The 23,869-nt window shown below is 51.3% G+C and overlaps 2 protein-coding genes across 3 annotated transcripts in view; one reads left to right on the top strand and one right to left on the bottom strand.

Annotated features, from left to right (window-relative positions):
• LOC147105388 (voltage-dependent L-type calcium channel subunit alpha-1S-like) overlaps positions 1-9,893 on the top strand; it is a 68,895-nt gene extending 59,002 nt beyond the window's left edge. For both annotated transcript variants that reach the window (XM_086011688.1, XM_086011687.1), the window contains one exon: positions 9,273-9,893. In XM_086011688.1, the coding sequence (XP_085867814.1) occupies positions 9,273-9,482 (210 nt within the window). In that variant the 3' untranslated portion in view covers positions 9,483-9,893. The remainder of the gene's footprint in view (positions 1-9,272) is intronic.
• Positions 9,894-17,729: 7,836 nt separating this feature from the next.
• LOC147105387 (FYVE, RhoGEF and PH domain-containing protein 2-like) lies at positions 17,730-23,272 on the bottom strand. Its single transcript, XM_086011685.1, has 3 exons — positions 23,120-23,272; positions 21,456-21,599; positions 17,730-18,747 (listed from the first exon to the last, which is right to left on the bottom strand). Exons 2-3 carry the CDS (start codon positions 21,564-21,566, stop codon positions 18,529-18,531), a joined length of 330 nt encoding a protein of 109 aa, XP_085867811.1. The 5' UTR covers positions 21,567-21,599; positions 23,120-23,272; the 3' UTR covers positions 17,730-18,528.
• Positions 23,273-23,869: the final 597 nt, after the last annotated feature.

Below are 23,869 nucleotides of genomic sequence, written 5' to 3'. Positions count from 1 at the left end.
ACAGAATCCCTCACATCCCAATCTCCCACCGAATCCCTCACAGCCCAATCTCCCACAGAATCCCTCACAGCCCAATCTCCCACAGAATCCCTCACAGCCCAATCTCCCACCGAATCCCTCACAGCCCAATCTCCCACAGAATCCCTCACAGCCCAATCTCCCACAGAATCCCTCACAGCCCAATCTCCCACAGAATCCCTCACAGCCCAATCTCCCACAGGATCCCTCACAGCCCAATCTCCCACAGAATCCCTCACACCCCAATCTCCCACAGGATCCCTCACATCCCAATCTCCCACAGAATCCCTCACATCACAATCTCCCACAGAATCCCTCACATCCCAATCTCCCACAGAATCCCTCACATCCCAATCTCCCACAGAATCCCTCACATCCCAATCTCCCACAGAATCCCTCACATCACAATCTCCCACAGAATCCCTCACATCCCAATCTCCCACAGAATCCCTCACACCCCAATCTCCCACCGAATCCCTCACAGCCCAATCTCCCACAGAATCCCTCACAGCCCAATCTCCCACAGAATCCCTCACAGCCCAATCTCCCACAGAATCCCTCACATCCCAATCTCCCACAGAATCCCTCACAGCCCAATCTCCCACAGAATCCCTCACACCCCAATCTCCCACAGAATCCCTCACAGCCCAATCTCCCACAGAATCCCTCACATCCCAATCTCCCACAGGATCCCTCACATCCCAATCTCCCACAGAATCCCTCACATCCCAATCTCCCACAGGATCCCTCACACCCCAATCTCCCACAGAATCCCTCACATCCCAATCTCCCACAGGATCCCTCACACCCCAATCTCCCACAGAATCCCTCACATCCCAATCTCCCACAGGATCCCTCACATCCCAGTCTCCCACAGAATCCCTCACACCCCAATCTCCCACAGAATCCCTCACACCCCAATCTCCCACAGAATCCCTCACATCCCAATCTCCCACAGATTCCCTCACATCCCAATCTCCCACAGAATCCCTCACATCCCAATCTCCCACAGAATCCCTCACATCCCAATCTCCCACAGAATCCCTCACATCCCAATCTCCCACAGAATCCCTCACACCCCAATCTCCCACAGGATCCCTCACATCCCAATCTCCCACAGAATCCCTCACACCCCAATCTCCCACAGAATCCCTCACAGCCCAATCTCCCACAGAATCCCTCACACCCCAATCTCCCACAGAATCCCTCACACCCCAATCTCCCACAGAATCCCTCACACCCCAATCTCCCACAGAATCCCTCACAGCCCAATCTCCCACAGGATCCCTCACACCCCAATCTCCCACAGAATCCCTCACAGCCCAATCTCCCACAGAATCCCTCACACCCCAATCTCCCACAGGATCCCTCACATCCCAATCTCCCACAGGATCCCTCACACCCCAATCTCCCACAGAATCCCTCACAGCCCAATCTCCCACAGAATCCCTCACACCCCAATCTCCCACAGAATCCCTCACATCCCAATCTCCCACAGAATCCCTCACAGCCCAATCTCCCACAGAATCCCTCACAGCCCAATCTCCCACAGAATCCCTCACAGCCCAATCTCCCACAGAATCCCTCACATCCCAATCTCCCACCGAATCCCTCACAGCCCAATCTCCCACAGAATCCCTCACAGCCCAATCTCCCACAGAATCCCTCACAGCCCAATCTCCCACCGAATCCCTCACAGCCCAATCTCCCACAGAATCCCTCACAGCCCAATCTCCCACAGAATCCCTCACAGCCCAATCTCCCACAGAATCCCTCACAGCCCAATCTCCCACAGGATCCCTCACAGCCCAATCTCCCACAGAATCCCTCACACCCCAATCTCCCACAGGATCCCTCACATCCCAATCTCCCACAGAATCCCTCACATCACAATCTCCCACAGAATCCCTCACATCCCAATCTCCCACAGAATCCCTCACATCCCAATCTCCCACAGAATCCCTCACATCCCAATCTCCCACAGAATCCCTCACATCACAATCTCCCACAGGATCCCTCACATCCCAATCTCCCACAGAATCCCTCACAGCCCAATCTCCCACAGAATCCCTCACATCCCAATCTCCCACAGAATCCCTCACACCCCAATCTCCCACCGAATCCCTCACAGCCCAATCTCCCACAGAATCCCTCACACCCCAATCTCCCACAGAATCCCTCACATCCCAATCTCCCACAGGATCCCTCACATCCCAATCTCCCACAGAATCCCTCACATCCCAATCTCCCACAGAATCCCTCACACCCCAATCTCCCACAGAATCCCTCACATCCCAATCTCCCACAGGATCCCTCACACCCCAATCTCCCACAGAATCCCTCACAGCCCAATCTCCCACAGAATCCCTCACATCCCAATCTCCCACAGGATCCCTCACATCCCAGTCTCCCACAGAATCCCTCACACCCCAATCTCCCACAGAATCCCTCACACCCCAATCTCCCACAGAATCCCTCACATCCCAATCTCCCACAGATTCCCTCACATCCCAATCTCCCACAGAATCCCTCACATCCCAATCTCCCACAGAATCCCTCACATCCCAGTCTCCCACAGAATCCCTCATCCCAATCTCCCACAGAATCCCTCACATCCCAATCTCCCACAGAATCCCTCACATCCCAATCTCCCACAGAATCCCTCACATCCCAATCTCCCACAGAATCCCTCACATCCCAATCTCCCACAGAATCCCTCTCATCACAATCTCCCACCGAATCCCTCTCATCACAATCTCCCACCGAATCCCTCAGCCCAATCTCCCACAGAATCCCCCAGCCCAATCTCCCACAGAATCCCCCAGCCCAATCTCCCACAGAATCCCTCACATTCCAACCTCCCACAGAATCCCTCTCATCACAATCTCCCACCGAATTCCTCAGCCCAATCTCCCACAGAACCCTCACATCCCAATCTCCCACAGAATCCCTCACATCCCAATCTCCCACAGAATCCCTCTCATCCCAATCTCCCACGGAAGCCCTCACATCACAATCTCACACTCGGGACAATCAGTGAAAACTAATACGGCCAGCAATTAGCAGTTTACAGGAAAATAGTTACACCGTGAGTGACCCTTACCCTGAATAAACAGTGACTCTGCACAGTTGCAGTGAGTGACCCTTACCCTGAATAAACAGTGACTCTGTACAATTACACAGTGAGTGACCCTTACCCGGAATAAACAGTGACTCTTTACAGTTACACAGTGAGTGACCCTTACCCTGAATAAACAGTGACTCTGTACTGTTACACAGTGAGTGACCTTTACCCTGAATAAATAGTGACTCTGTACAGTTACACAGTGAGTGACCCTTACCCTGAATAAATAGTGACTCTGTATAGTTACACAGTGAGTGACCCTTACCCTGAATAAATAGTGACTACATAAGAACATAAGAACATAAGAAATAGGAGCAGGAGTAGGCCAATCGGCCCCTCAAGCCTGCTCCGCCATTCAATAAGATCATGGCTGATCTGATCCTAACCGCCAATCCACTATCACAGAACCATCTCCTGAATCTAACAGAATTAGACACACGAAATAGGAGCAGGATCAGGCTACACGGCCCCTGGGCCCGCTCCGCTACCCACAGGGCCATGACCGATCCGAACCTAGACTCATGTCCAAATTCCTGCCCGCTCCCCGTAACCCTTAATTCCCTTTACTTCTAGGAAACTGTCTATTTCTGTTTTAAATTTATGTAATGATGTAGCTTCTACAGCTTTTTGGGGCAGTATATTCCATGGACCTACCACCCTCTGAGCGAAGTAGTTCCTCCTCATCATCTCAGTTTTGAAAGAGCAGCCCCTTATTCTAAGACTATGCCCCCTAGTTCTAGTTTCACCCATCTTCGGGAACATCCTCCCCGCATCCACCCGATCCAACCCCTTCACAATCTTATATGTTTCAATAAGATCGCCTCTCATTCTTCTGAACTCCAATGAGTAGAGTCCCAATCTACTCAACCTCTCCTCATATGTCCATCCCCTCATCCCCGGGATTAACCGAGTGAACATTCTTTGTACTGACTCGAGAGCAAGTATGTCTTTTCTTAAGTATGGACACCAAAACTGTATGCAGTATTCCAGGTGCGGTCTCACCAATACCTTGTACAACTGAAGCAATACCTCCCTATTTTTATATTCTATCCCCCTAGAAATGAAAGCCAACATTCCATTGGCCTTCTTAATCACTTGCTGCACCTGTATACTAACCTTTTGAGTTTCGTGCACCAGGACCCCCAGATCCCTTTGTACTTCAGTACTTTCCAGTTTCTTGCCATTAAGATAATAACTTGCTCTACGATTTTTCCTGCCAAAGTGCATAACCTCACACTTTCCAGTATTGTATTCCATCTGCCAAATCTCTGCCCACTTACTTAGCCTGTCTATGTCCCCTTGCAGGTTTTTTATGTCCTCCTCACTCACTACTTTCCCCCCCATCTTAGTATCATCTGCAAACTTTGATATGTTACACTCGGCCCCCTCCTCCAAATCGTTAATATAGATTGTAAAGAGTTGGGGACCCAGCACTGATCCCTGCGGAACACCACTAGTTACTGATTGCCAGTCTGAGAATGAACCATTTATCCCAACTCTCTGCCTTCTGTTAGATAGCCAATCCTCTATCCATGCCAGAATATTACCCCCAATTCCGTGATTTTTTATCTTAAGCAATAATCTTTTGTGTGGCACCTTGTCAAATGCCTTTTGGAAGTCTAAATACACTACGTCCACTGGTTCCCCTTTATCCACCCTATACGTTACTTCCTCAAAGAACTCCAGCAAATTTGTCAAACATGACTTCCCCTTCATAAAACCATGCTGACTTTGTCCTATTAAATTATGATTATCCAAATGTCCTGTTACTGTCTCCTTAATAGTGGACTCCAAAATTTTACCTACCACAGATGTTAGGCTAACCGGTCTATAGTTTCCAGCCTTCTGTCTACTGCCCTTTTTAAATAAGGGTGTTACATTAGCAGTTTTCCAGTCTGCCGGGACCTTTGCCGAGTCCAGGGAGTTTTGGAAAATTATTACCAATGCACCCACAATCCCTACCGCCACTTCCCTCAAGACCCTAGGATGTAAGCCATCCAGTCCAGGTGATTTATCCACCTTGAGTCCCATTATTTTACCGAGTACCACTTCCTTCGTGATTTTGATCGTGTTTAGCTCCTCCCCCCCTTTAGCCCCCTGTTTGTCCAGTGTTGGGATATTCTTAGTGTCCTCTACTGTAAAGACTGATACAAAATATTCATTCAGTGTTTTTGCCATCTCCATATTTCCCACCATTAATTTCCCGGTCTCATCCTCTAAGGGACCAACATTTACTTTAGCCACCCTTTTTCTTTTTATATAACTATAAAAACTCTTACTATCTGTTTTTATATTTTTTGCTAATTTACCTTCATAATCTATCTTCCCTTTCTTAATTAATCTTTTTGTTATTTTTTGCTGTCTTTTAAAGTTTTCCCAATCCTCTATCCTCCCACTAGATTTGGCTACCTTATATGCCCTTGTTTTTAGTCGAATACTATCCTTAATTTCTTTACTTAGCCACGGATGGCTGTCTTTTCTTTTACACCCTTTTCTTCTCAGTGGAATATATATTTTTTGGAAGTTGTAAAATAACTCCTTAAATGTACACCACTGATCATGTATCGTCTTACCCTTTAATCTATTTTCCCAATCCACTCTACTCAATTCCGCTCTCATACGTTCATAGTCTCCTTTATTCAAGCTTAGCACGCTTGTTTCAGATCCAACCTTCTCACCCTCTAATTGAATATGGAATTCAACCATGTTATGGTCACTCATTCCAAGGGGATCCTTTACTACGACATTTTTAATTAATCCTGTCTCGTTACACAGGACCAGATCTAAGGTTGCTTGCCCCCTGGTCGGTTCAGTTACATACTGTACAGTTGCAGTGAGTGACCCTTACCCTGAATAAACAGTGACTCTGTAAAGTTACAGTGAGTGACCCTTACCCTGAATAAACAGTGACTCTGTACAGTTACACAGTGAGTGACCCTTACCCTGAATAAATAGTGACTCTGTACAGTTACACAGTGAGTGACCCTTACCCTGAATAAACAGTGACTCTGTACAGTTACACAGTGAGTGTCCCTTACCCTGAATAAGCAGTGACTCTGTATAGTTACACAGTGAGTGACCCTTACCCTGAATAAATAGTGACTCTGTACAGTTACAGTGAGTGACCCTTACCCTGAATAAACAGTGACTCTGTACAGTTACACAGTGAGTGTCCCTTACCCTGAATAAGCAGTGACTCTGTATAGTTACACAGTGAGTGACCCTTACCCTGAATAAATAGTGACTCTGTACAGTTACAGTGAGTGACCCTTACCCTGAATAAAGAGTGACTCTGTACAGTTACAGTGAGTGACCCTTACCCTGAATAAAGAGTGACTCTGTACAGTTACAGTGAGTGACCCTTATCCTGAATAAACAGTGACTCTGTACAGTTACACAGTGAGTGACCCTTACCCTGAATAAATAGTGACTCTGTACAGTTACACAGTGAGTGACCCTTACCCTGAATAAAGAGTGACTCTGTACAGTTACAGTGAGTGACCCTTATCCTGAATAAACAGTGACTCTGTACAGTTACACAGTGAGTGACCCTTATCCTGAATAAACAGTGACTCTGTACAGTTACACAGTGAGTGACCCTTACCCTGAATAAAGAGTGACTGTGTACAGTTACAGTGAGTGACCCTTATCCTGAATAAACAGTGACTCTGTACAGTTACACAGTGAGTGACCCTTACCCTGAATAAACAGTGACTCTGTGCAGTTACACAGTGAGTGACCCTTACCCTGAATAAACAGTGACTCTGTACAGTTAGTGAGTGACCCTTACCCTGAATAAACAGTGACTCTGTACAGTTACACTGAGAGTGACCCTTACCCTGAATACTGGTGCTGATGGTCCTCCCTGTGCTGAGGTGCTGCAACCCCCTTAGCCGGGTGTGGTTTACTGGGCAGGAACATAGGCTGCACCTGGGGTACAACCAGGCTATCAGTTCACTGGATTCAGTATCCTATTACTGTACATATCTGCTGAGGCACCAGACGCGTCCCTACCCTCCTCACTGAGAATTGTTACTCTGCTCGGCGGCAGGAGGGGGGGATGCCTGAGTTTGACTCACTGAACCTCTTACATCACCCAGTTTGTAATGGATTTGGGTTCAGGTGTCGAGCCACTATTCAGATACCCACCAGGCACTGATAGGTTAATTCAAAGCAATCAGACAGCAAGTCTTACAACAGTTTATTGACTGGCGGAGGTTGTAGAAGCAGCTCAGTATCTCGCTGCAATTCAGCATTAACTGGATTGCAGTTTTAAGTTATAATAGAAATCAGTGAGTGGGACTACAGCAGATTAGTGAGATTACTTTAGAAGTAAAGTCCTTAGATCGCTGACATGTTAACACCATTGGACAACCAGTCTATCGAATGAAGTCTCTATACTGGTGGTTACCAATTTTTTCCAGAGCATCCACGGCCTTGTCCTTATGAGTGGTGTGCTGGAGTTGATCTTCCTCCCCTATTATGGTGGTTTTGGCTCTGGAACCTTCCATTGATGTCCCACCTTCAGTGGCGGGATTATCTGTTCCACTTGAATCCTCTGTTCCGGCTGACCCACCTTATGCTCGACTGACTATCTGAGCTCCCTGGCTTAAACCTCACCTTCCTTGGTCTCATACAGTTAAGTGACACACTTAGATCTGCCTGTAACTGGTTGCTATGGCCGACAATTTGACTTCTAGAATCTCTTTGTTCTTAGGAAGGTCCCTTCTACAAGTTAAATAAAAATTACTACAGAGGAAAACTAGAGAAGAATCTCCTAACTAACAAAGAGAATCTAACGTAGACACAGAGAGTTTGGTAAGAGTCCTGGCCAAGCATTCTTATAGAACCGAAATTCAAAGAAAACCCCTCTTAATTGGCCAATCTGAGTGACGTGTGTGTGTCCGAAGGGTTCACTTCTTTTAGTGTTCATCATTTCTAACAGTCACTGGAAACTCAGTTAATGAAACACGGATACATAAACATGCCAATCCAATTTTCACTCCCCTAACTTCTTGAACTTTCCTTGACATATTGAAATCCCACGAACAAGCTATTCCTGAGCCACTGCTTAACGTTGGTTGTCTTATCTCTGGTAAACACCTTCATGGTCTTAATTAGTTTAGATCTCCCAGCATTCAGTTCAACTAACGACACCATGCTGTGTGGCCATCTTTACTGAGACTCTCTTTTGAGAACACAATTCGGACAGTTTACTGGCAGTGTCCCTGCAAGGATTGTGAGTCACCCCCCGCAGCAGCCACATTCCGTGAGGCCTGAGCAAAAAAAAAACCACCTCTACTTACCTGGGCAATCCTCTTCAGCCTCCTGCCATGTCCTCTGATGGGGGGGTGGAGGGGCCTGTCATACACAGCAGCAGCAGTTTCTTGGGGTCTCCTGTATCTGGGTGGGCCTAGGCCATGAGAGGTCATGGGGAGCGGGGGTGTGGGGGCCTGGGGTTGGGGGTTCGGGTGGGGTTGGGGAGCGGGTTGGGGTGGGGGTGGGTCTGGGGTTGGGGAGCGGGGTGGGGTGGGGGTGGGGAGCGGAGGGTGGGGGGGTGGGAGCGTGGGTTGGGGAGCGGGGGTTGGGGTGGGGCTGGGGTTGGGGGTGGGGGGGTGTGGGAGGGAGAGACTGGAAAAGCCCCCACCCGTCTCATTAACATACAAACTCTGGCTGTTCCTCTTGCAAGCACAGTGCCAGCTCCGCCCCTCTGGGGAGGGCCCGGGGTATCCAGGGGCAACGTGCAGTGGGCAGTGCTTCCTGAAATCACCCCTGAACGGCCCAGCTCTAATTTTAAGGTTTTGCCTCCTTGTTCTGGACTCCTCCACCAGAGGGAATAGTTTCTCTATCTACTATTATCAACTCCTTTAATCATCTTAAACACCTCATTAGATTACCCCATAAATCTTCTGTCTTTGAGGGAATACAAGCTTCGTCTGTGCAACCTGTCCTCCTAATTTAACCCTTTTAGACCCGGTATCATTCTGATTAATTTTTCCTGACCTTTGAACCCAGCATGCCATGAGGTCAGAGGAACCAGCCCCTTCCCCCGCTCCCTCCAGTTGGCCAATGGAGATGGGGAAGTGCTTGTGTCTCTTGTATTTCTCACATCTCTCCCTCTCACCTCAAGGTGCTGGAGGCCCAAGGCCTGCAGGAACTGGCCAGTGACCCAGCCTTCGTGGCAGTGACAGTGCGCGAGTTGGCGGAAGCTTGTCGGATGGATCACAGTGAGCTGGAGAGAGCAGCGCTGAACCTGCTGAACGGCCGCTTTGTACCAATGGAACCTGAAGACAGCCTCTCACCTCAGGCCCTAGCGGATCCGCCTTCGGACTGCTGCTGACGGCGAAGGGTAACCTCGAGCGCTGGAGGGGAGGGAGTCGCCCTCCAACAACAAAGCCTAGTTACTGCCTAGTTTATTTTGTGTGTATTTGGAATGCTCTCACCGTCGTTGAGGGTTGCGAGGTAACTGTTTGAGAATGCAAGAGATTCCAGCCGGCTGCAGATGGTGCCGGAATGTAGGCCATACGGAAGCTCCAGAACAGGAGGAGCGACTGGAAGAACTGCACAGTTACTGTGACTCTAAACTGGCCTAATCGGGCCTTGTAGTTAGGCTCCTGGCCGAATCGAACCTTGTAATTAGCCTGCTGGCCTAATCGGGCCTTGTAGTTAGGCTGTGTTCCTACTTTGTGTACCAGCTTTGTATCATTACATCGGTGTGAACGGGGCTCATTAAAGACTAAGTGGCTGACAAGACGTTCGTTGTGTTTGTAGGAGCTCAGAATACAAGTCTGTCAAATACATAGGCCATGTTATCACATTCAATAATATCATCCTCTGAACCAGACTCTAGATCCTCAGATGGGGAGTGACAGGAATTTATCTGGGTGAACAGAAACCATCTCTTGGTCCATGTTGAGCCAGGCCAGTGTCCAGTATACGGCCAGTCACAGACCTTAACTCGCGATCAAACCAATGATAAAAGCTGGATGCAAGCAGGAAACACTTGTGGGGGTGGGTATTGGTGGTGTGTTACCAACATCTCACCGCAACAGGAGTGGGCCATTCAGCCCCTCGAGCCTGATCCGCCATTCAATTAGATCATGGATGCTCTGTATCTTAACTCCATTTACCCGCCTTAATACCCTTACCCAACAAAAATCTATCAATCTCAGTTTTGAAATTTTCAATTGACCCCCAGCCTCGACAGCTTTTTGGGACAGTGTTCCAGATTTCCACTACCCTTTGTGTGCTTCCTGATATCACCCTTGAACGGCCCAGCTCTAATTCTAAGGTTATGCGCCCTTGTTCTGGACTACCCCTACCAGAAGCTCTAGACTCGACTATTCCAACGCACTCCTGCCCGGCCTCCCATCTTTCACCCTCCATAAACTTTGCTGCCCGTGTCCTAACTCGCACCAAGGCCCGTTCACCCATCACGCCCTGTGCTCACTGCCCGTGTCCTTACTCGCACCAAGGCCCGTTCACCCATCACCCCCTGTGCTCACTGCCCGTGTCCTTACTCGCACCAAGGCCCGTTCACCCATTACCCCCTGTGCTCACTGCCCGTGTCCTAACTCGCACCCAGTCCCGTTCACCCATTACCCCTGTGCTCACTGCCGCGTGTCCTAACTCGCACCAAGGCCCGTTCACCCATTACCCCTGTGTTCACTGCCCCGTGTCCTAACTCGCACCAAGGCCCGTTCACCCATTACCCCTGTGCTCACTGCCCCGTGTCCTAACTCACACCCAGTCCCGTTCACCCATTACCCCTGTGCTCACTGCCCGTGTCCTAACTCGCACCAAGGCCCGTTCACCCATCACCCCCTGTGCTCACTGCCCCGTGTCCTAACTCGCACCAAGGCCCGTTCACCCATCACCCCCTGTGCTCACTGCCCCGTGTCCTAACTCACACCCAGTCCCGTTCACCCATCACCCCCTGTGCTCACTGCCCCGTGTCCTAACTCACACCCAGTCCCGTTCACCCATCACCCCCTGTGCTCACTGCCCCGTGTCCTAACTCACACCCAGTCCCGTTCACCCATCACCCCCTGTGCTCACTGCCCCGTGTCCTAACTCCCACCCAGTCCCGCTCACCCATCACCCCCTGTGCTCACTGCCCCGTGTACTAACTCACACCCAGTCCCGTTCACCCATCACCCCCTGTGCTCACTGCCCCGTGTCCTAACTCACACCCAGTCCTGTTCACCCATCACCCCCTGTGCTCACTGCCCCGTGTCCTAACTCACACCAAGGCCCGTTCACCCATTACCCCTGTGCTCACTGCTCGTGTCCTAACTCGCACCCAGTCCCGTTCACCCATCACCCCCTGTGCTCACTGCCCCGTGTCCTAACTCACACCCAGTCCCGTACACCCAGTCCCGTTCACCCATTACCCCTGTGCTCACTGCCCCGTGTCCTAACTCACACCAAGCCCCGTTCACCCATCACCCCCTGTGCTCACTGCCCCGTGTCCTAACTCACCGAGTCCCGTTCACCCATCACCCCCTGTGCTCACTGCCCCGTGTCCTAACTCACACCGAGTCCCATTCACCCATCACCCCCTGTGCTCACTGCCCGTGTCCTAACTCGCACCAAGGCCCGTTCACCCATCACCCCCTGTGCTCACTGACCTACACTGGCTGCTGCTCCAGCAATGCCTCAAAATTCTCAGCTTTGTGTTTAAATCCCTCCATGGCCTCGCCTCTCCCTCCCTCTGTAACCTCCTCCAGCCTCACAACCCTCTGAGATCTCTGCTCGCCTCCAGTTCGGGCCTCTTGCGCATCCCCCATTTTAATCGCTCCACCATTGGTGGCCGTGCGTTCAGCTGCTTGGGCCCTAAGCTCTGGAATTCCCTCCCTAAACCTCTCCGCCTCCCCTTTAAGACGCTCCTTAAAACTTACCTTGTCACTTATCCTAATATCTCTATGTGGCTCGGTGTCAAATTTGTTTTATAACGCTCCTGTGAAGCGCCTTGGGACATTTGACTACATTAAAGGTGCTATATAAATGCAAGTTGTTGTTGAAATAGTTTCTTTTTATCTACCCTATCAAATGCTTTAATCATCTTAAACACCTCAATTAGATCACCCCTTAATCTTCTACACTCCAGGGAATACAAGCCTAGTCTATGCAACCTGCCTCCTAATTTAATCCTTTCAGCCCCGGTATCATTCTGGTGAATCTGTGCTGCTCCCTCTCCAAGGACAATATATCCCTCCTGAGGCGCGGGGCCCAGAACTGAACCCAGTGTCCAGATTAGATCTAACCAGAAATCACTGAAGCACGACTTCCACCCCTTTGTATTCCAGCTCCCTTGATATAAAGGCCAACATTCCACTAGCCTTTTAAATTACTTTTTGTACCTGTCCACTAACCTTTAGTGATTTCTGTACTTAGACCCCTAAATACCTCTGCTCCATCACAGTTCCTAGCTTCTCTGATCGATCTTGGGTCCACAGTGGATGAACTCACACTTTCCTACAATGAATTCCATCTGCCACAGTTTTGCTCACTTTTTTTATTCATTCACTGGCTAGGCCAGCATTTATTGCCCATCCCTAATTGCCCTTGAGAAGGTGGTGGTGAGTCGTCTTGAACTGTGCAGTCAGTGTGGTGAAGGTGCTCCCACAGTGCTGTTAGGGAGGGAGTTCCTGGATTTTGACCCAGCGACGATGAAGGATCAGTGATAACAACAGAAAATGCTGGAAAAACTCAGCAGGTTAGGCAACATCCGTGGCCAGAAATTTGAGTTGACGTTTCGGGTCGAACCCTTCTTCAAAACTGGAAAGAAAAGATGGATCGGAGGCAGGGCTGCGATCGGACAAAAGAATAAAAGAAACAAAAGAAGTAAAAAAGAGACAATGAAAGGTGTTAGAAGCTAGATGAGATGGTAATAGGCTGAGATTGGGTGTAAAGTGTACTGGCAGGGCAAGGGATAGCTGCCAGGTGTGAGAGCGAAACAAAAGGAAAGGGGGGGGGTGGGGGGGAAAGGAGTGGAAAAATTACAAGAAAAAATGAACTAGGGGCCGAGGTTATGATCTGAAATTGTTGAACTCGATATTGAGTCCGGAAGGCTGCAGAGTGCCTAATCGGAAGGTGAGGTGCTGTTCCTCGAGTTTACGTTGAGCTTCCGTGGAACAATACATAGGCCAAGGACGGTGAGGTCCGAGTGGGAATGGAGCGTTGAATTAAAATGACAGGCGACCGGAAGCTCGGGGTCACCCTTATGGACTGAACGGAGGTGTTCAGCAAAGCGGTCACCCTTTGCTTTGTGGAACACCTCCGTTCAGTCCGTAAGGGTGACCCCGAGCTTCCGGTCGCCTGTCATTTTAATTCACCGCTCCATTCCCACTCGGACCTCACTGTCCTTGGCCTCTTGTATTGTTCCATGGAAGCTCAACGTAAACTCGAGGAACAGCACCTCATCTTCCGATTAGGCAGTCTGCAGCCTTCCGGACTCAATATCGAGTTCAACAATTTCAGATCATAACCTCGGCCCCTATTTCATTTTTTCTTGTAATTTTTCCACTCCTTTCCCCCCCCCCCTTTCCTTTTGTTTCGCTCTCACACCTGGCAGCTATCCCTTGCCCTGCCAGTACATTTTACACCCAATCTCAGCCTATTACCATCTCGTCTAGCTTCTTATACCTTTCATTGTCTCTTTTTTACTTCTTTTGTTTCTTTTATTAAGTTTTGTCCGATCGCAGCCCTGCCTCCGATCCATCTTTTCTTTCCAGTTTTGAAGAAGGGTTAGACCCGAAACGTCAACTCAAATTTCTGGCCACGGATGTTGCCTGACCTGCTGAGTTTTTCCAGCATTTTCTGTTGTTATTTCAGATTTCCAACAGCCGCAGTATTTTGCTAAGGATCAGTGATATACTTGCAAGTCAGGATGGTGTGTGACTTGAAAGGGAACTTGGAGGTGGTGGTGTTCCCATGCGCCTGCTGCCCTTTCCCTTCTAGGTTGTAGAGGTCATGAGTTTTGGAGGTGCTGTCGAAGAAGCCTTGGTGAGTTGCTGCAGTGCATCTTGTAAATGGTACACACTGCAGCCACGGTGCACCGGTGGTGGAGGGAGTGAATGTTTAAGGTGGTGGATGGGGTGCCAATGAAACGGGCTGCTTTGTCTTGGATGGTGTTGAGCTTCTTGAGTGTTGTTGGAGCTACACTCATCCAGGCAAGTGGAGGATTCCATCACACTCCTGATTTGTGCCTTGTAGATGGTGGAAAGGCTTTGGGGTGTCAGGAGATGAGTCACTCGCTGCAGAATACCCAGCCTCTAACCTGCTCTTGCTGCCACTGTATTTATGTGGCTGGTCCACTTAAGTTTCTGGTCAATGGTGATTCTCAGGATAGTGATGATGGGGGATTCGACAATGGTAATGCCATTGAATATCAAGGGGAGGTGGTTAGGCTCTCTCTTGTTGAAGATAGTCATTGCCTGGCACTTGTTTGACACGAATGTTACCTGCCACTCATCAGCCCAAGCCTGAATGTCACCAGGTCTTGCTGCATGTGGGCATGGACTGCTTCATTATCTGAGGAGTTGTGACTGGAACTGAATACTGTGCAATCATCAGCAAACATGCCCACTTTTGACCTTATGATTGGAGGGAAGGTCATTGATGAAGCAGATTGGGCCTAGGACACTGTCCTGAGGAACTCCTGCAGTGATGTCCTGGGGCTGAGATGATTTGCCTCTAACAACCACAACCATCTTCCTTTGTGCTAGGTAGAACTCCAGCCAGTGGAGAGTTTTCCCCCCCGATTCCCACTGACTTCAGTTTTACTAAGGCTCCTTGATGCCTCGGTCAAATGCTGCCTTGATGTCGAGGGCAGTCAATCACACCTCACCTCTGGAATTCAGCTCTTTTGCCCATGTTTGGACCAAGGCTGTAATGAGTTCTGGAGCCGAGTGGTCCTGGTGAAAACCAAACTGAGCATCGGTGAGCAGGTTATTGGTGAGTAAGTGCCGCTTGACAGCGCTGTCGATGACACCTTCCATCACTTTGCTGATGATTGAGAGTAGACTGATGGGACAGTAATTGGCTGGATTGGATTTGTCCTGCTTTTTGTGAACAGGGCATACCTGGGCAGTTTTCCACATTGTTGGATAGATGCCAGTGTTGTAGCTGTTTTGGAACAGCTTGGCTAGAGGCGCAGCTAGTTCTGGAGCACAAGTCTTCAGCACTGCAGCTGGGATGTTGTTGGGGGTCTATATCCAGTGCGCTCAGCCATTTATTGAATACATGTGGTGTGAATCGAATTGGCTGAAGACTGGATTCTGTGATGGTGTGGACCTGAGGAGCAGGCCAAGGTTGATCATCAACTCGACACTTCTGGCTCATTGAGGATGGGGATGTTCATGGAGCCTCCTCCTCCCGTTAGTTGTTTAATCGTCCACCACCATTCACGACTGGGGGTCTGGAGTCAATGTTGAAGACTCCCAGGGCCACGCCCTCCTGACTGTACACCACTGTCCCGCCACCTCTGGTGGGTCGGTCCTGCCCGTGGGACAGTGATGGAGGACTCTAGGACATTGGCTGAAAGGTATGATTCTGTGAGCATGACTATGTTGTTTAACTAAGCTGTGGGACAGCTTTCCCAATTTTGGCATAAGAACATAAGAAATAGGAGCAGGAGTCGGCCATTTGGCCCCTCGAGCCTGCTCCGTCATTCAATAAGATCATGGCTGATCTGATCTTGGACTTAACTCCAACTTTCTGCCTGTTCCCCATAACCCTGGACTCCCCTGTAGTTCAAAAATCTGCCTATCTCAGCCTTGAATATATTCACTGACTCCGCCTCCACAGCTCTTGGGTAGAGAATTCCAAAGATTCACGACCCTCTGAGAAGAAATTCCTCCTCATCTCCGTCTTAAACGTGCGACCCCTTATTCTGAGACTATGCCCCCTCGTTCTAGATTCCCCCACGAGGGGAAACATCCTCTCAGTAGCTACCCTGTCCAGCCCCCTCAGAATCTTACGTTTCAATAAGATCACCCTCTCATTCTTCTAAACTCCAATGAGTATAGGCCCAACCTGCTCAACCTTTCCTCATAAGACAACTCCATCATCCCAGGAATCAATCTAGTGAACCTTCTCTGAACTGCCTCCAGTACAAGTATATCCCTCCTTAAATAAGACCAAAACTGTACGCAGTACCCTAGGTGTGGTCTCACCAGCATCCTATACAGTTGTAGCAAGACTTCCCTATTTTATACTCCATCCCCCTTGAAATAAAGGCCAACATTCCATTTGCCTTCCTAATTACTTGCTGCACCTGCATGTTAACTTTTTGTGTTTCATGTACGAGGACCCCCAAATCCCTCTGTACCGCAGATGGAGTATAATGTGGGAAAATGCGAAGTTATCCACTTTGGTAGGAATAGAAAAGAACAATATTATTTAAATGGAGAAAGACTACAGAATGCGGTGATACACCGTGAAGACAGATACAAAATATTTGTTAAAAGTCTCTGCCATTTCCTTGTTTCCCATTATTGATTCCCCAGTCTCATCCTCTAAGGGACCAACGTTTACTTTAGCTACTCTCTTCCTTTTTATATACTTGTAGATGCTCTTACTGTCTGTTTTTATATTTCTTGCAAGATGTTAGTGAAGAGGACTTTGCAGGGTCGACTGGGCTGGGTGTGCTTTTGTCATGTCCAAATCGGATGCCGGGTGGTCTGTCTGTTTTTATTATTATAGTTTACCAGAACTGAGTGTCTTGCTAGGCCAGTTCAGAGGGCAGTTTAGAGTCAACTGGTGGGTCTGGAGTCACATATAGGCCAGACCAGCTAAGGACGGCAGATTTCCTTCCCTAACAGACATTAGTGAACCAGATGGGTTTTTACAACAATTCGGTAAATTCACGGTCATCATTACTGATACTAGATTTTTATTCCAGCTTTATTTAATTAACTGAATTTAACATTTCCCCAGCTGCCGTGGTGGGATTTGAACTCATGGCTCCAGCTCATTAGTCCAGTCAATATAACCACTGTGCTACCGTTGCCATATAATCTACTAATGACCCACTGCAACTTTCTGCTCCTTTACTGTGCCACCTCACTTAGTGTTGGCAGCAAACTTAGATATACAGCTCCCTAAATTTACAAATGACTTGGATGAAGGAATAAAGAAAAGCTGTGGCCCCAGTACAGATCGCTGGAGGACACCACTAGTCACATCTGGTCACTTAGAGTACGTACCGATTATCCCTACTCTCCAGCTCCTCACTCTTACTCTTACTCTGAAGTGACCTCCTGGGGCGTAATTTTGGGATGTTTCTGACTAATGTTCTGTTCCAAACTGGACTGTAAGCACTCCCACTCTTGCTCACTGTTGCCCATGAGGGGCCCGCACTCCCTCCGCTACAGAAGCTGCACCTTCTTCCAGTTTTGCCCTCACAGATGTTCACTGACCCTGGGACACGAGTGCTGACTGACTGGATGGGAAGCACTTTGGATTATCCAGGACGAGGTGCCTGGTGCTCCTTCAATGCCTGATCTTTCCTCCTCCAGGGACTTGGGCAGACTGGGATCACATTTTCAATCACCTGCCAGAATATCATACACGGGTCACAGTGTTTTATAGCGAAAGGTTTTATTTGCAAGTTTAAGACAATGTGGAATCAGAAGTGTGGGGAGGGGTAAGTCACCCTTCATCCATCTTCTGATGAAGGACAGAATGGTCAGCAGTGTTCAAGATTTGATTTACAGCTATTTCACCCTCCAGGATCCTCCTTCTCGGATCTCAACTCTCTCTCCCTCTCTCTGCAGTAGAGTGAGGTCAGCTTTCTCAGCTTTCTCAGCAAACATTTTCTTTTTCAAGTTAGAATTTCCAGCCACTGAATCCATCATTAAAATAGCATCAAACTTCCTCATTCTCAGTGATTCTCAGCAATGCCAGGACCAGGTTCCATCATGGGTGCAAGAGTAAAGAGACTGGAGCCCATAATCCAGGCCCACACTCCCAGTACAGTGCTAATGGAGTGCTGCACTGTCGGAGATGCCATCTTTTGGATGAGATGTTAAACCGACAGCATTGACTGCCGTGGGTGGAAAGGGCAGCACCGAGGGCACTCACCACCTCGTTAGTGCTGTGTTCAGATGAAGGGACTCCAGCCAGTATGACTGCATAAACTAGAGATCAGACAGGGGTGTAACGCACTCACCTCTCCGTCCCTTTGCAATAACTACATAGAGGGAGTTAGAGGGTGAATTTAGAACTCGAAGGGCAGAGGGGGTTGTGGGGTTGGGGTGAGGATTATGGTTTGTTCGAGACCCTGGGAGTGCAGAACGCCCCTACATCCCTCAACTTGTGATGTTCGTTCAGCAGACATGGACTGAAGCTCGATGACGGAAGGATTTCCTGAAAGGCTCTAATCATTCCGAAAGATCGAAGATCTCCTCTTCACCAGGGCACGTCCCGCTCGCCAGCTGGCTTATGAGCTGGACCCAGCGGGCACGCAGCTCTTCACTCTCTGCGCTGAACGTGTACACCTGCTTGGACTGGCTGAGCTGGAAGCTGTAGCCACCATCGCTGGCACTCAGCAGGTCGATGGCATAACCCAGTAACGGGAGGGAGGTCTGAGCCTTCACGTCCTGCGGGGAGAAGGGAGAGTGTTACAGAGTACAATCATTGTACTTCAGGCCACTCAACGATCAACACACACACACACATAGGAATTATATTCATTAATGATAAATTCCAGCACGGTTAGATACAGAGTAAAGCTCGCTCTACACTGTCCCATCAAGCACTCCCAGGGCAGGTACAGCACAGGTTAGATACAGGAGTAAAGCTCCTGTTAGCAGCTGGGAGTGTTTGATGGGACAGTGTAATATGTAACGCAAGAAAAGAATTAAAATAATGTAACTGGACAGGAGGGCGTTGACTCTCCAGGTGCAGTGGGGAAGCCCAGTTTCTATGTGCTGAACAATATTAAGGAAATTCAGAGATTGCCGTGTCACACTCAGTCCTTTTAGACACTCCTATTTCAGGGCGAGCTCCTCACACCGGAACATTTTGCCCCCACGTATCTGGTTGCTAAGTGTACTGGGTTGTGTCTGTCTGTCTGTGGCCCCCTCCAGCAGTCTGCCTCCCTGGCCCGAGCCTTCGCCCTGAGGTGGTAGTGTTGTGGTAGGAAGGCTAAGGGCTGGACACTGGGGGAAAAAATTGGTTGGTTAGCACCTCCCATTAGCGCCTGCAGAGGGCGGTAACAGGGCGCTGATGCAATAGCGCCGGGGACGGGACAGTCCAGCGACACACGGCGAATTCGGCCCGCCCCCCCCATTGCGCCGCCGGTACGAGTTACCGTCGGGGACTTCAACGCCAGGCAGAGCGTGACATCAGCCAATCTGCAAAATTGATTTTCGCTACCTTAGCGCCTGACAGCGACAGGGAGAGGAGGCATCAAGCAGGTGGAAGCTGGCTCCAGGGATGTCACTTAAAGGGATCATGAGTACTGAGTCCCAGCTGTCAGGTTAGTGGAGTTTCATTGCTTACTTGTCAGTTTGACATTGTGAAACAGGTTATTTTGTGTCCGGAGTGCTGTGGTAAACAGTAGTTACATTTATTCTTACAAATCAAGCTGCTACACTTTTTACATTAATGGGGACTGTACTGGCAGTTGACCTGACTCTCCAGGGTCTACAGCGGAGGGAGCGAGAAAGAGTGGAACATGTGGCCAGAGGGAGGAGGAGGGCCATCAGGGCTCTCAACAGGAGGCCTTACCCTCCGAGGGTATTCCGAGAGCACCTCTCCTACCTCCAATTAAGCGAGGAGCAGAGCATTAGAAGGCTCCGCTTCACCAAGGAGGTGGTCACAGAACTCTGCCACCTTCTGCAACCAGACCTCCAGCCTCAGATCAGGGCGACCACGGCTCTCTCGGTGGCAGTCAAGGTCACCGTCGCCCTCAATTCTTCACCAGCGATTCCTCCAGTCTGCAACAGGAGACATAGCTAACATCTCGCAGTTCGTCGCTGTGTCTGGGAGGTCACAGAGGCTCTCTACAGTAGAAGGGACTACATTTACTACCCCATCACCAGAGAGAAGCAGAGAGAAGTGCATGTGGCTTTGCCAGGATAGCGGGATTCCCCATGGTGCAGGGTGCCACTGACTGCTCCCATGTGGCTTTGCGGACACCTCACAACAATCCTGAGATCTTCCGGAACCGCAAAGACGTTTAATGTGCAGTTGGTGTGCGACCACACACAGTGAATCCACAGTGTTAATGCCCGCTATCCTGGCAGCAGCCACAGTGCCTTCATCCTGCGCCAGACCGGTGTGCCAGACTCTTCCAGCCACCGTGTCAAGCTCGCGACTGGCTGCTCGGAGACAAGGACGATCCGCTCTCCACCTGGCTCATGACTCCTCTCCGTAACCCCAACACTCCTGCCCAGCACTCAATGACAGCCATGCTGCCACCAGGAACAACATTGAGCAGACCATCGGAGTGCTCAAGCAACGGTTCCGCTGCCTTGACCGCTCAGGAGGAGCTCTCCAGTACTCTCCGGAGTGGGTGTCCCATTTCATGCTGGTCTGCTGCATACTTCACAACTTGGCCATCATGACGGCCCAGCCCTTGCCACCAGGGATCGTGGGACCATGCCAGGAGGAGGATGAGGGAGAGGAGGGAGGAAGAGGATGATGAAGATGAGCAGGATGAGGACGAGGAGGAACAGGAGCGAGGGAGGAGGCAGCCACTCAATCAGACTTCCGGACGGTTGGTCAGTGACCGCCTCATCAGGCTGCTGTTCGAATAAATTAAACCCCAGCTCCCCGTTGCTCACCAGATCTCCATCATTCCATCCCTGTCGCACACCATATCACAGCTCAAAGCTGAAATGAGAGGCTCCACAGCGAACACCAACGCCTCCAATGTTTGATCGCAGGATCTGCGGGCTCTCTCCCTGGGGGTGGATCTGCTATCAGTACAGCTCGAGTCGTCCGGCTCCTTCTACTGTACCTGCTGCTGAGACAGCTGCACAGCAAGCAATGCTGAGAATGAGGTTCTGCAGCATCAATGATCCTCCCCTTTAAGAATTGGAAATAGCCTGTGGCAATGATGACTTGCGATTAGACTGCACACGATATTGGTCCACCCTTTGATTGTAACGCGAATGAGGTTGGGCTTTAATGCTTGATTTAGCATTCCAATCATTTCTTTGAGCAGATGGCAAAAATTGTGTGTGCACTCTTTAGCGCCTGGCGCTGATTCTGAAACTTTTCTAAAGATACCGCTCATTCCTGGGCTAAAATGAATTTCTAGCTCTGTGCATCTGTTGATCTAGTCAAAGGTCACGGGTACCTGAGGGGCTCGGTACATGTAGAGGACCAAAGGTTCGTCGCGAGGAATGACAAACCAGGCCTTGAGTCCCGGCTTTCCCCCTTTCTCCACCCAGTGAAGGAAGCTGCACATCAGGTTGTTCCCCAAGACTCCAGCTGACTCCTTCTGTCAACAGAGAACACAACTCCATAGGTCACAGGTCAACTCTGAGCACCGCGTGGCTCAGACACGCCACGCACCTCCCCATGGGCACCCCTCTCACACAGTGCATGGCATCCCGCGCTGCCCCCCCCCACACACGCCCCGCGCTCCCCCTCCCCACCCACACACGCCCCGCGCTGCCCCCCCCACACACGCCCCGCGCTGCCCCCCCCACACACGCCCCGCGCTCCCCCTCCACACACGCCCCGCGCTCCCCCTCCACACACGCCCCGCGCTCCCCCCCCACACACGCCCCGCGCTCCCCCCCACACACGCCCCGCCCCGCGCTCCCCCCTCCACACACGCCCCCCCTCCACACACGCCTCGCGCTCCCCCCCCACACACACACGCCCCGCGCTCCCCCCCCACACACGCCCCGCGCTCCCCCTCCACACACGCCCCGCGCTCCCCCCCCCACACACGCCCCACGCTCCCCCTCCACACACGCCCCGCGCTCCCCCCCCACACACGCCCCGCGCTGCCCCCCCCACACACACGCCCCGCGCTCCCCCCCACACACGCCTCGCGCTCCCCCCCCACACACACACGCCCCGCGCTCCCCCTCCACACACGCCCCGCGCTGCCCCCCCCCACACACGCCCCGCGCTCCCCCCCCCACACACACACCCCGCGCTCCCCCTCCACACACGCCCCGCCCCGCGCTCCCCCTCCACACACGCCCCGCGCTCCCCCCCCCACACGCCCCCCCTCCACACACGCCTCGCGCTCCCCCCCCCCCAACACACACCCCGCGCTCCCCCTCCACACACGCCCCGCGCTCCCCCCCCCCACACACGCCTCGCGCTCCCCCCCCCCCCACACACACACGCCCCCCCTCCACACACGCCTCGCGCTCCCCCCCCCCCACACACACGCCCCGCGCTCCCCCCCCACACACGCCCCGCGCTCCCCCCACACACTCCTCGCGCTCCCCCCACACACGCCTCGCGCTCCCCCCCCACACACGCCTCGCGCTCCCCCCCCCCACACACACACGCCCCGCGCTCCCCCTCCACACACGCCCCGCGCTCCCCCCCCCACACACACGCCTCGCGCTCCCCCCCCCACACACACACGCCCCGCGCTCCCCCCCCACACACGCCTCGCGCTCCCCCCCCACACACACACGCCCCGCGCTCCCCCTCCACACACACGCCCCGCGCTCCCCCCCCACACACGCCCCGCCCTCCCCCTCCACACACGCCCCGCGCTCCCCCTCCACACACGCCCCGCGCTCCCCCCCCCCACACACACACGCCTCGCGCTCCCCCTCCACCCACTCCTCATGCTTCCCCCCCCCCACACACACGCCTCGCGCTCCCCCTCCACCCACTCCTCATGCTCCCCCATGGGCTTCCCCACCCCGGCGACAGATGTTTGTTGGGTGAGGATAGCAAGGGAAATGGAATTGAGGAATTATCAGCCATGATCTAATAAAATGATGAAGCAGGCTCGAGGGGCTGAATGGCTTCCTCCTGTGTTACCTCGAGGATCCCCCTCTTTTTCTCCTTCTCCTCAGTGCAGAGCTCTCCATTCAGCACATTGTGACAATCCCGGCACACTCGGTTGGGTCTGTCCTCATCATAGTGAAGCTTCGCTTTATAATCAGAGCACTTCCCGCAAACCACCTGTACCAGAGAGAGAGAGAGAGAGTCAGACACACCTCATAGAGTCATAGAGTTATACAGCACGGATAGAGGCCCTTCGGCCCATCGTGTCTGCGCCAGCCATCAAGCCCTGCCTAATCTAATCCCATATTCCAGCATTTGGTCCGTAGCCTTGTATGCTATGGCATTTCAAGTGCACATCCAAATGCTTCTTAAATGTTGTGAGGGTTCCTGCCTCCACAACCCTTTCAGGCAGTGAGTTCCAGACTCCAACCACCCTCTGGGTGAAAAAGTTCTCTCTCAAATCCCCTCTAAACCTCCCGCCCTTTACCTTGAATCTATGCCCCCTAGTTATTGACCCCTCTACTAAGGGAAAAAGCTCCTCAGCATCCATCCTATCTATGCCCCTCATAATTTTGTACACCTCAACCTCCTCTGCTCCAAGGAAAACAAACCCAATCTGCCCAGTCTCTCTTCATAGCCGAAGCGCTCCAGCCCTGGTAACATCCTGGAGAACCTCCTCTGCACCCTCTCTAACGCGATCACATCCTTCCTGTAGTGTGGCGACCAGAACTGCACACAGTATTCCAGCTGTGGCCTAACCAGTGTTTTATACAGCTCCATCAT

This window comes from Somniosus microcephalus, chromosome 18 (genome assembly GCF_052327205.1).
Source record: "Somniosus microcephalus isolate GS21.2 chromosome 18, FLI_Smic_1.0, whole genome shotgun sequence".
Lineage (NCBI taxonomy): Eukaryota > Metazoa > Chordata > Chondrichthyes > Squaliformes > Somniosidae > Somniosus > Somniosus microcephalus.
The sequence above is the reverse complement of the archived record's forward strand: the minus strand, read 5'-3'. Positions and strand labels throughout refer to the sequence as shown.

Excerpts from the sequence above, each read along its gene's own strand:
- LOC147105387 (XM_086011685.1), bottom strand. The coding sequence starts at position 21,566 with ATGTGCAGCTTCCTTCACTGGGTGGAGAAAGGGGGAAAGCCGGGACTC. Across the intron at positions 18,748-21,455 it reads ACATGTACCGAGCCCCTCAG|GACGTGAAGGCTCAGACCTC; the intron begins GTACCCGTGACC and ends TTCTCCCCGCAG.